Consider the following 13,364-nt stretch of genomic DNA (forward strand, 5'->3'; position numbering starts at 1 on the left):
TTAAAGTGGACTGAAAGAACAAAGAGTGATTAAGTCAGACTTTGTTTAAAAACAATATTTGCATCAAACTAAATAGAAAAAAGTCAAATCATGTTCATGAAAAAATGAGGAAATACACCTGAATTAAAAACAGTTGACTTTCCAGTTTTCATCTGTGCTCAGAAAGCTATCATTCTTTCCATATGATTACAAAGAGACATGATTAAAAAGAAATGAGGGGGACAAACTGCTAATGTCATGCTAAATCCTCAAAACACCCTGAATGTAACATTTCTCATAACCTGGCAATCCATATATTTAAACAACTACATAACTGCAATGGGATATATTACATGGGGGTGGGCTAAGTTGCAAAAGACACACTTTGACTTCATGCATTATATAGGTATAACACAGTGAATTCCACCTCTATGAGTATCTATAAGGCACCAATCAAAAATAAATAAATGAGTGAAAGGAATACCAGTAGAGGAGAGGTAGGAGAATGGAGGGAGAAAAGGAGGGAAAGAGAGGGACACCAGGTATTGAAATGGAGTAAATACAATTCTGTGCATGTATTTGTCAAAATGAACCCAACTATTATGTATAACTATAGTGCACTAATACAAAAAATGTAAGAAAATAAAATAAAAAACAAATACAAACAAAAAGAAGATTGGGGTTAGAGAAAAAGTGCAGTCCTAAGCTGACACATCACACCACGAATCACGTGAGAAAGAATGTTAGGATGGAAGAATGTCCTTTCTTAGGTCCTTGAGCACAGAGCAAGGCCTGGAATATAAGTGGTTTGAATTGGTTATTTTACTTTTGTTGCTCTTATTGCCATTTGCTTTTTTTGTAATTATTTTCAGAGAGGATCAAAACAAGGGAATAAAAATAATGGACAAATGTTTAAAAAGAGCTCATGCAACCCATGAAACATGTCAGAGGGGCTTTATAATTTAAATGTTTAAGTAAAGAGAGTTATCAAGAAATATGTATCAAATTAAAAAAAACAGTTACTGTGAAAGAATGGATAGTATTAGTGTGTATATGTGTGTACATGTGTGTGTGTGTGGGCACAAGTGTCAGAGAGACAATCACAACACATGCTCTGTCAGATTTTCCACCATATTAAAGCTTAAGAAGCTGCCCTGCTTGGTAAAGCCATCCTTAATGCTTTAAGAACCTTGCACTTCTGCACAAAAGTTGTGTGAGCCTGTATCTTTTTATTCTGGATGTTCTAAATGCCCTTTTACGTCAGTTGTCCTCGGTTCTACCTGCCAGAGAGACTTTGCTGGCCTTCAAGAAAGTGTCAAGTATCAAGAAGTACTGGAAAATGAGGTAATGGGTAAGTGGGTGTGTGCACGCATGTGTGTGCGTGTGCGTGTGTGTGTGCACACACACTACATTATCTGAAATAATACACAGGAGAGACATCTGAACCTGGTTCTGTAGGAGATGTAGTTCTCTATCTGACCGCCATGTGGTTTTTAAAAACATTTAAAAACACATACGACCTTTTCCATGGAACTATTAACCCCACAGGTCAAAAATTATGGAATAACTTACTGCAAATGTTTACCTAACTTCAACAGAGTAGGAATTGCTACATAGAATAAAGGGATATTCCTTAGGCTGTGAGGATTTGCAAGAGGGGCAAAAAAAAAAAAAAAAAAAAAATGGAATCCTACCCCTACCATTTTTTCTATTGCTACCAGGTCTTGGAAGGGGAATCAAAATTGGTTAAAAGGTTAATAATAATTCATGTCCAGCTTACTATTACTCAATAACCATCAAAGTCGCTAACTCAAAATAGTGTTTGCTGGCTTACAGGATCAGAGTCATTACACTCTCTATTGAAGACTTTATTGAATTTTCCACTAAGCTTTAGCTGACTGAACAGGTCAAGCACCATGGCTCAGAGTTTTCTTTATTCTCAGAAAGTCATAAAGCCCCCTCCAGTTTGCAACGCAGCTAGCTAAGAAACTTGACTCAGCGCAGGGTCAGGGAAGCCGACCTCCATGGAAAGGTCACATGGTTGGAAGGCCCAGTTCCTGAACACTGCTCACTTACGTGCACAAGTTGATCCTGGGTGTCAAACTCCCTTGTGCAGCCTTCCCAGTGGCAGTTGGTCTCATAGATGACTTCAGGCTCCTGTTTGCTCTCATCTTTGTCCCCTTCCTCCTTGACTAGCGTTGTTCCTTCTGGCTGTTCCTGAAAAGGTAGGGGGTTGGGAGAAGAGAGCAAGAGGGAGGAAAAAATCAGACACAATGGGAAGAAAGACAAGAAGGGAAAGCAGAAATTTGATTTGGATTTGTCTTCCTCCTGATGTAATTTTTCAGGGAAAATAAAGCAGAGTCCTGGTCTATCAGCTGGGTTTTGTAAACTCACAAAGTCAAAGACCTGGAATCATTTGTGTGCATATTTTCAGATTTGCCAAACACACCTTTGGAGAGTTTTTTAACTGGTGCTTTAAGACAACTACCCAAATCACAGTGAGATAAAAAGTCAAAGCCAGGGCTGGGGATATAGCTCAGTTGGTAAAGTGCTTGCCTCCCATGCACAAGGCCCTGGGTTTAATCCCCAGCACCACACACACCAACAATAATAACAACAAAACAACCTAAAATGTCATCTTTAAAAAAACTCAAAACAAAACCCATAAGAAAAGTCATTAAATTAGATCATATAACCTTTTTACTCCAAAGACTGGTACTTCTACTTTGGTTGTTTTCAATCTTTTCAGTATATTAATTTGTCTATTCTTATATTTTGCAATTCAGGGTAATTTACTTCTAAGTCTCTTTTCCCTGCTGTGAGAGGCATTTTGAGGGATTACATCTTATTGGCTAAGCCTCTGGCTTCCAAGGACATGCTGGTGATCCAAGGCCCAAGAACCATAGCACCTCATGCTCTGGGACATAGTCCCCTTTCTAGTCTTCTATGGCACCTTCCCAGCAAGGTGTTAAAAAAATTTTTTTTCCAGAATTCTGGGAAATTATTAGGCCTGTGAATTTGAGTCCAGGCCCAGATGATAAAACTATTCAGGTATTCAGGTATATTCAGCAAGGTGGTTATCTAGCAAAATGTATGAGGGAGAATAGATTTCAAAACCCACATCACTGGTTCATTCCATCCTCCAAGATCTCACTGAAGAAGAAATTTGGTGCAAAGCAGTTTGAGATTTGGACTGAAGCAGCCTGATGATAGCAAGATCCAGATTCTGTGGACATACAGACTCTTGTCCAGTTCACACTTTGGGAAATTAACATTTGAGCTCCTTCCCATGTCAGGCACAAGAACACATGAGATGGTCTTTGGGGTATAACCCACACATGCTTCAAAAGAGGCTAGAGACTAAAGTACTAGAAGTAGTACAGAATCTAATTAGTCTTAGGTGGCTCATGTCTTGATCCCTCCTGGAAGTAGCAAAGTCAGAAGAAGGAAAAAAAAAAAAAAGAACATGATCAGTGCAGGGAATATCAGTAGCTCTGCTCCAGCTTATGCTTGGGGCAGGAGCTCAGTAATTCAGGTCCAGGGTCAGGGATAAGAACTGAACCCTGGTCATATCTGTGGTCAGCAACAAATGAATCCAATCACTGACTTTCTGAACTATAGCTGCCTAAACTCCTAAGCTGTCTCAGCTATCAAGAACATAGACCCCACATAGCTTTCTGCGTTGCTCATATTTGTTTTTGAGTCAGAGAAACGAATTCACTCACTCTATAACTGGTCTTTGATCAAGCACAGTAAGTATGGCCAAGTCCAACAACGCAGTGGATGAGAAAGTGCTGTGAAAAGACACCAGGCAGGAAGGTGGAAACTGAATGGTCCAGGTGTCCTACCTGCTGCCCCCGTGCCCCTGGGCTGGGGAGGTCTTCGTCAGGTTTGATCTTGGACCGTTTATTGTGCATCGGGTCGCCGGTGCTGCTCACTGCAGACTCACTTGTGGGCTTGTTCTGCTGGTCACATTTGTAGGACCAAAGACAAAAATTAGTTTTTGATCAATGAAAGGGACCATAATTAAAACCTGCAACTGGAGACAAGCAGGCTTATTTGGTAATAGAGCAATGACGCTGATAATGCCCCAAATCCCTGGTGATAGAGTTCAGACAATGTGCTCAAAGGCAGAGGATATGTTCATGAAGCAGCTCTTCATTTTTGATTCACGAGTATAAACTCCCTATGGCTTTTCAAAACTCTTCTAGCTTCTGATAGAGCTGGGAACCTAGGTTTTTAACAAGCACCAGTAGCTTATTTCAAAAGAAAAAAAACTGAGAAGACCATCAGGAACCATTTGTGAAGTTCTTAATTAGAGAGTCCAGAGTCTTCTGCAAACAAATATCAGAGTGGCAATAACAGTGGAGGGAATGGCATCATTGTATTCTTATTCTAGTGTATAACATGGTGCTCAGTAGCAGGAGTAGATGTGGCTAAATGATAGCTATACATTCATGAAATCTAATTTATAATAGATGTGGCTTATAGATGTTGCCAGGTCAGAGCATGGCCTTCAAAAAAAAATGACCCTTGAAAAAAATGACTCCGTGGAAGATGCTCTTGCTTACTGAGGGGCATATACAGAGCATGTTCATTAAGCTGAACAATACACTCCTGGGTTAAGAAGACAGGATGCCGGGATAAAGCTGTGAGAATGCCAACATCTTATGGTGATAATGGCTGAAATGGTGGCAAGACCTTTCTTCTGTTGACCAACATGGATAAGCTCATGAAGCTGTCTCTCTCACCTGTGAGGACTCAGAAGGGCCGGAGCTGACCTGGACTGGGTTAAGAACTGTAGGGATCCCTGGAATAGGCCTCTGTGTTGGAAAAGTTGGGGCGGGGTGAATGAGTGGAGGGCTGTGTCCAAAGGCAGAGCCTAAGCTTTGCTGTCGACTTAAGATCTGTTGATGCATATGGAGAGAGACGGGTGCAGACGGGTAGGTGAAGCTCAAGGCGGGACTGTATGGGGAAAGATAAAAAAACATGACCATCACTTACGCTGACCTCAGAGACTATCACAAATACACAACATCTGCAGCTTTAGACCAACAATGGTACCAACCCAAATCATATGAGGTCTGTTTAAATGAGAAAATAGAAATGATTGCTGCCAAAGATCTGGAAAACTTCCAAGAGCAAGATGACTACTGAGAGGAGACACGTATGTGCATGTGCACATACCCGCAGACCTGAAATAAGATTCTGCAAAACGGAAATAAAAGGCATCAGCTCAATAATAACTATTTATTGCAATAACAAACTTTATATAAAAAAGAGAATGGGCGACTACATGCTTTATAGTACTTTTATGGGCTCCGCGTTCCGTATGTTCCTGTGCATGAAGCAATTCCTTTAATCTTAGCTCACACCACGCGCTTTCATATGTCTCCAGATCTTATTACAAGAGGAAAGAAAATCAATTGGTTAAATGTGTTTTGAACACCATGCTTGTCATATCACTCATTTGTTTGTAAAGATGGAAAGCTTGGTTCATCCAGAATGCCACCTAAAGAATTTCCATCAGCGCCGTCTGGTTACAGAAGCTGATGGATTAACCTCTCCCCACTGAAATCGGTGATCAATGGGCTTCGATGGAGGAATATTCCAATGGGAGAGCACAGCTCCCTCCTCTAGCTAAACAGCATTAAATGTCTATTACAGCCCATTATGCATGCTAATGCCTGTCACCACTTTATTATGCCACAGTATCTCAGGCTATGGTAAGTTCCGAAGAAGCTCTGCTATTACCTAAAGATTTCCCGACTAGCAGGCAGTGGTAAATTGTTCTTTGTGCCAGCCACAGTTTAGGAATCAAATCCTCTTAAAAGAAAGAAGGGCTCTTGAGGACTTTGCCAATGGCTTAAAAATGCATGAAAAACTAATCATTGCATTCATGGAAATTTCCTTTTTAAAAAAATAATCAGTGAAAAAAAATTATATATGTAGCTTCCTCTCCTGCTGTGTAATACTCAGAAAGAATCAGGGTTTCTTGTAATGTCAAAGGTAGAACTCATGCAAATTTCCAATCTGGTGGGTTAATTGCTATTGCTGTTAAGCATATTAGCTGAGAATAAAATAATTACAATAACAAAATTCAGACCATTTCAACAACTTTAAGTAATAATTCCAGAGATATACTCTGTTCATTAATGTGACTCTACATTTTTGCCTATTTGACTACAATCCATAAAAGGCAGCTTCAATGGGATTACATTACTATTATTCCTACAGAGAACCTTCCATTATAATAGCTTGCCCATTTAAGACTGAATATCATTAAGAATACCCTAGGAGAATTCCACCAGGCTTTGAGGAACTCTCTTTTCATTCTGCATTGTATTTCTTTAATAAAGGAAAGCAGAAACATGGTGAAAACAGTCATTGTTCACAGTAAGTTAGGGAGGAATCAGTAATAATATTCCGTTTCTGCAGCGCTATAGTTTCTGCCAGTGTTTCCAAAAGCAACCATGAATGATTACAGCAAGACTTAGCTAAGGTAGCTGTGTGGATGATTGATAGGGCATTAATCAAAAGATGCATATCTGCCTCAGAATTTGTTCACAAGCTTTCTTCTAATAGCTGATTTCATGTTCACTGAGCTCTATGCCAGTTTGTCCAATTTATTTTTCAGTGTACAAGCCATTCATCAAAAAACGCAATGATTTAACACCACCCCCTTCCTTTGGGTGAATGGGTATTACTAAGTGTGTAACTACCTTATTCTGTTCATTAAAGAAACAAAAACCAAAGGACCCCACTTCATGTATAATTACAATGTCACGCAGACTTTGTGTGAACCTTGGCACGCCTTTCCAGAGTTCCAGGGTTCCAGACTATCAGACAGACTCAGAAAGCAGTCCCAGAAGGTCACTGACACTTCTAATTTGGCGAGGCACAGAATTTGGGGCTTAAAGAAGTTAGTACCTGATCAGGAATCAAGACCATTAAAAAAACCCGTTTCACAAGGCAGAAAATTCCCTTGGTTTTTATATACGAGCAATTCATAAATACTGATTGCCAGACAGAGAAGGCACCTTTTAAAAAGATGCAGGAGAGAAGCCAACTGAGGCTCAACATTCCCACAGTTGTTCCCTGGGTTGTCAGTATTCCTTATCCTCAGGGTGACTGGACAGGAGCTGCAGCACTTTCAGCATACTTTGGGAATGTCTCCTTTCCTTTGGTAAAACCAGGTGATGGAAATAAACATGCTCTAAAAAAATCCTCTTCAACTAATAGACTGCAGGCACCATGAGGGCACACATGGATCTATGATTTTCAGCCTTCCCAGCTTATACATAATGATGCAGCAAGTAAAACAAGCACTTCTCTGCATACAAAAAACTGGGCAGAGAGGCACCAGGATGCCTTCTCTTAGCCCAAAAGAGCTGCCACTTGGCTCCTGGGAGGTGCTGCAGATAGGAGAGCTGCTCAGCTCCAGATTACAAAGCCTGTTTAGCAATAACGGTAGAAGAGGAAAGCTTTTGGCTGGGGAGTCAAAACTCCTCTGTTCTCATAAGCTGCCTGAGGAGTTCTCAGACTGTTTTCTAAGGAAAGAAGCAGAAGAGGGACCGCGATTGGGCACACCACATGGGATACCAAGAACAACAGACAGAATGCCCTTTCTATAAATGATGCCTCCCACATGCACCCTCTACTCTCTTGAGTGAGAAAAATGTGTGGGGGGAGAAAAAAGCATCTGAGCGTTTCTGGTGATTGAGGGGTAAGGAAACTCAAGACACTGCCTGTTAAGCTCTACATCCAAGTGAGGAGGGCCACAGAAGAGGGGAGTCCTGCACTCTAACAAACTCTTGCCTCTCGGCACAGTAGCATTTGGCATTTGCTATGTTCCCTGCTTAGAACCTTTGCTTCCATAGCTACTTCCTTTTTGTCATTTGGGCTTCAGCTCACGCATCACCTACATACAGAGGTCTTCTTGAACCAAGGCCCTCATCAAAAGCTCCTCAGAGCTCCATCTGCATCTCCCTGCCACATAGATGTTATCAACTTTGGAGGATTCTTTTCTCATGGTGGCTGGCACACAGCATTTTCGAAAATTATATTCTTTCTCTCCCCTCCTAGAAAGGAAGGCCCAGATGAGCTGGGTAACGAACGGCACGGGACACACAGCCGGTGCTCAATGCTGAATCTGTAAGTGACTGGATATCTTCCTCAGTACATTCATTTTCCTGTGCTGTTGCAACAAAGGACCACAAAGTTAGAGACTTGAAACAGCACATGTTATCCAGCATCTTATAGATATCAGAGGTCAAAAATGGATTGGCAGGTTTGTATCTCCCTTACCTCATCCACATCTTTGAGAGGATGCTCACATCCCTTGGCTCAGAGCTTTGCCTCACTCTGATCCTCCCTTCAACTAAGCCTGACCCTCCTGCTTCCCTCTTATGAGGACCCTGTGATCACCTTAGAGCCACCTAGATAATCCAGGCTAATCTCATCTCAAGATCTCTAGCTTCATAGCATCTGCAAAATTCCTTTTAGCATGCAAAGTAATGTATTTTTCACAGGTTCCAGGGATTATGATGTGACATCTTCAGGACCGATCATTTTTCTGTCTAGAAATAGTTATTTTTTTTACTTGAGAGAGAGGGGTTGGGGGGGGAGGGGGGGGAGAGAGAGAGAGAGAGAGAGAGAGAGAGAGAGAGAGAGAGAGAAAAGCAACCACTTTCCCCCTGAAAACTACAACCAGACATCATGCCTATAAACTAGTGTTACATCATCAAAGCTAGTGTCTAAATTCACTTCTTCCTATAGCATCTCAGCAGCTCAGCAAAGACTTTGCAGATTACAAAGAACAGAATTAAAAAGAAAAGGTAAATTCTACCTTTAAAGGCCCTGGGTGCGGAAGGGGGCCTTCCTAAATAGTTCATGTATTCATTTCACAATTTCCTAGACACATAAAGTATTAATATTGTTGAAATTTTTCATAACTCACTACTCTCTCCTCTTCAGATATAAAACGATTTAACACTGGAGTTTAAACCTAAGTATTACGACCTCAAGACCGTCCCATTGGTCACCTATTCTTTTCTGAGTTACTTGATGAAAGATTAATTTTATATTCTGATTCTGAATTCTTTTCATTCAATCATTAAAAGTAATGTTTAAAAAACTATTTCTGTAGTCATCTTTTCTAACTAACTACAAGAATAGTAGAGTCCTTTAAGAAAAGAGTGACATTTATAAAAATGTGACATAATTGTTAGTCTTTATTTCATCAATAAGACCTTAGGAAGAAAGTGTTAGATGGCCCAGACCATCCCTAGCACCATGCTAACCGAATCATGGGCCCTGTCAGATAATGGTCCATTAAGGAAGTGCCAAGGGCATAAAATTCAGGGATTATGGTCCTGAAGGAACTATTAATTAGGAATATATGTTCCAAAAGTCCCATCCTAGATACTGTTTACAGCAGAATTTGGAGAAGTTTCTAGAGATAAGAGTTCCTTGAGACACACTTTGAGAAACACTTATCTAAAATATTAGTTTTAAAGAGGATAAATTAAGTATTAACTTACCCTTTATTTTACTAAAGAGTAGAAAAGAAAACAAATGTCTATTTTAGATCGCTGACTATCAGAAAAGATTTATGATCGATGGATTGTTTAAAGAGGCATTTCACTGAATACCATGATGCAGATGCAGAATTCTGGACTTCTCTATTTAAGGATAACTGCTCACAGTTACATAACTGCTCCTCCTTTATGTTCAGCTCAAAGCTGAGTTCCAAGGGATCAACCACCTGTGTCTGAGTGGGAAGCATTTCTCTTTTCCACAGATTTAAAAATATAATTCTCAAAATTTCAGTCTTTTTAAGAAAGTTATGATTCATATTTATTTATTCTCTATAAAAAATCAGAGGTATAAAGTTTTATCAGTACCCATTTACAAAGTGTGATTTTGTTTTACAAACTTGGGCTGAGAAACAACTCAGTGGCAGAGCATGTAATTAGCATATATGAGGTCGTGGGTTTGATTCCCAGCACACATACCCCAAAATTTGAAAATTGGGCTTTAGTTCTTAATTTTGCAGTAAATAGTATAGGAAAGCTTCACTTATGTGGAAGTCTCCTGTGGGGAACCTCAATAACTATCCCCAACTGGACTAACTTCGAGGTGTAAGCAGAAAGGAAGGATGATAAACTACTAAAATAAATACCATAAAATCTACGCACTGTATTTCCATTAATTCAACAAGTTTTACCTGAGTACTAGCTGCATATCCCATTTATTTTTCCAAAGAATAAAATAATTATTCTAACTAGAAAGTTATATATTAATTATAATCAGAAAATAAAGCTTTGAAATACATAATTATGTTTGATTTTCACAACAAACATTATTTTTTTCACACAAATGAAGTGATGTGAATCAACATTTGTACAGAAGTCCTTGTGATAAATCTGTAAACCAAATTCATATTTAATTCCTGGACTGTATAGAAGTAGGGACACTAAAAGTTTATATTGTAGAAAATTGCTCTTTAAACGTTTATTTAAAATATAAGCATTTCAAAGGCACTAATATTCAAAGCAAGTGAATAAAAATCAATTAAAGTAGCATATGAAAAAAATTCCATAATGTGTTTTTAAAATACTTCAGCAATTCTACATATGGTGGGTGGTTGAGGGTGGGGGATATGCTGGGTTCCTTAATAATCATATGTAATGCAGCACAATGGCTTGTTGAAGTCCTCTGTATTGGAAGAGAAAATGGAGCTGATTGTTTTTACTTGAAAATGAAAAATAATTGAGAAAAAAAATCAGATGTTAAGAGGCTATATTACCTAGTTACTGCACACTTAAAGGTTAAAGCCATTATTTTATTTTATTTTATTTTGGGTACTGGGGATTGAACCCAGTTGCACTTGACCACTAAACCACATCCCCAGCCTTATTTTGTATTTTATTTAGAGACAGGGTCTCACTGAGTTGCTTAGCACCTCACTTTTGCTGAGGCTGAGCTTGAACTTGCAAACCTCCTGCCTTAGCCTCCAGAGCTGCTGGAATTACAGGAGTGGGCCACAGCACCCAGTTATTTTATTATTTGAAATAATTGCAATCCACAGGTCAATTTAACCCTCCACTAAAATAACAGTTTTCCCTTAGAGTTTTCATGGACTATCTCATATAATAGCAATGCTAAGGACACTTTTTTTTTTTTTTTAAATTTCTTTGTTTGTTTGTGCCAGGGCACAGTATACTTGGGGTATGGGAGTAATTGAGCAGTAAGTCTTCCACATCTTTTATCTACATTTGTTTCCGCAGGAAGGCTCATCAGTTTCCAGATTCATCTCTGGAATCTCTCCATGATCTAGAATGGCCTGCACAGAACTAGGCAGGCATGCAACTGATTAGAGAACTAAGCAACAGCAGACCTCTAGTGGGAACTCAGGATTGCCCAAATCACAGAGGCACCAATCTCTTAGTCCATTAGGAAGAAAAAAAAAAAAAATAGGTGGCATCTCTGTATTAAATGTAAAATCAACTCTACCTACTAGTCACCTATAAACATATTTTTTAAATTGCCTTGGTTGGTAAATTTGTTCAGATTTAGATTTTTCTTTTAAAACAACATTAGAAGAAACTTATATGCAAACTCATATGATCATTTTAGGTTAGGACACTAGGATTAAGAAATCTGTGCCAAATGACACTCAGTTGCCTAAAGGCTCAAGAATTCGATGGTGCTATTTGCTTCCTGGTATCCAATCTCTTTTATTAATCCTTTTACTCATGAAAGTATTGGAGGTGAAGTCAGGTAACATGATGGCACCACAACTTCAGAAATTCAAGAAAAGAGGGGTCAGGGAGAGACCATTCTAATCAAAACCAAACTCCCTAGCCACTCTGTGGTTGTTGTACTAATTCGGTCTTCCACTTTCTGGTTACAGCTGTATTAGAATAGGATTGATTGTACAACAGCTGCCATTCAAATAACAATTCTTTCCAGTTTTGCAGAGAATGGGCCAACAGCTACCATTATTGGGGTATGGGTAGATATAGGCACTTACCCATGCACCCATGTGCTATCATTTTGGAGGAACAAAATAAAGCTTCCACTTTCATTCATAAAAATACCCAGGGCAAGTTTATTGGAAAACCCAGCCCAGTATCAGTAGTAAAGAGCATACATATAAAGACCCACACAGTCACAAAATGAATAAGTATTCCAACATTTATTTCAGGCATACACACTCTGAAAAGATTTGGAGAAAAATGCACTGGGCTTTATATTATGAGAGTGTTATAAAAAAACTAAAAGCTGCTGGACACAGTGGCACTCGCCTATAATCCCAGTGACTAAGGCTAAGATTGCAAGTTCAAGGTAGCCTCAGCATCTTAATAAGACCTTTGGCAATGTAACAAGACTCTATCTCAAAAATAAATAAATAAATAAAAATAAAAAGGGCCTGGGATGTAGTTAAGTGGTCATGTCCCTGGGTTTAAGTACTAGTACCACAAAAAGAAGAAGAAGAAGGAGAAGGAGAAGAAGAAGAAGAAGAAGAAGAAGAAGACGAAGAAGAAGAAGAAAAAGAAAACACTAAAAAGCTACTTGCCATTGAACAGACAAATAAAGACCCCCCATGAACATGATGATTTCATATGATATTCATGTGATATACTCTCCAGTGAGATCTGGCTCAAAACATTCAAATCATGTAATTGATCATCCATGTAAATATAAGGATAATCAATTTCTTGTAAACATCATTAGATATTATTTTTCTGTTACAAATAGTTCTTCCCACCTTCCTCTGAGCCAGCTTCTCACATTTGAGGGATTCTAAGACAGAAGGAAGTTGGCATGGAGAATAAAAAGAGGAAATTCAGGGGTAGACCAACCAGGTTGAATTTGTGCCTCAACTACTTATATAGTTGATTCACCCATCTCTCGAGCATCAGTTTTCTCATCCATAAAATCAAAAAGCTGCAGAAAGAGGCTCCAAGTCTTCTCTCTATTGCTCTGGATCAGATATATCAGGATATACTATGGCATAACCAGTCCCTGCCTATGTCACCAACCTTGTGTCCCAGAGGAACTGCCCTTTGGTTATTATTCTTTGGTGGCCTGTTCTTCCTATCTCAAGTTCTGTATTGGCTGACCCTTCTTAGAAAGTTGTAGAAAGCTCTACCCGAGGTGGCTCATCTTCATCTCCCAGGTCTCAATTTTCAACACACCTAAATTAGGCCCTCTGTTAATACCTGGGCCATTAATATTCTCTGTTAATACCTGAGCCATTTCCTCTATTGCACTGAACCCCTAGAAGTTCATTTGTGCACTCATTTATTTACTCATTTCTTCTCAGAGGCCTTTCTTTCCCTCTGTTCCACGAGAATCATGTCTCACTCATTTTTATA

General features: G+C 39.2%; 1 protein-coding gene across 1 annotated transcript in view; it reads right to left on the bottom strand.

The window, feature by feature from the left end:
• Gli3 (GLI family zinc finger 3) overlaps nucleotides 1-13,364 on the bottom strand; it is a 270,484-nt gene that overhangs the window by 62,105 nt on the left and 195,015 nt on the right. The window contains exons 8-10 of the mRNA XM_027938367.3: nucleotides 4,731-4,944; nucleotides 3,828-3,941; nucleotides 2,056-2,196 (exon numbers count right to left, since the gene is read on the bottom strand). Of these exons, the coding sequence (XP_027794168.3) occupies nucleotides 2,056-2,196; nucleotides 3,828-3,941; nucleotides 4,731-4,944 (469 nt within the window). The remainder of the gene's footprint in view (nucleotides 1-2,055; nucleotides 2,197-3,827; nucleotides 3,942-4,730; nucleotides 4,945-13,364) is intronic.

Source organism: Marmota flaviventris, chromosome 1, assembly GCF_047511675.1.
Source record: "Marmota flaviventris isolate mMarFla1 chromosome 1, mMarFla1.hap1, whole genome shotgun sequence".
In the NCBI taxonomy this organism is placed as follows: Eukaryota; Metazoa; Chordata; class Mammalia; order Rodentia; family Sciuridae; genus Marmota; species Marmota flaviventris.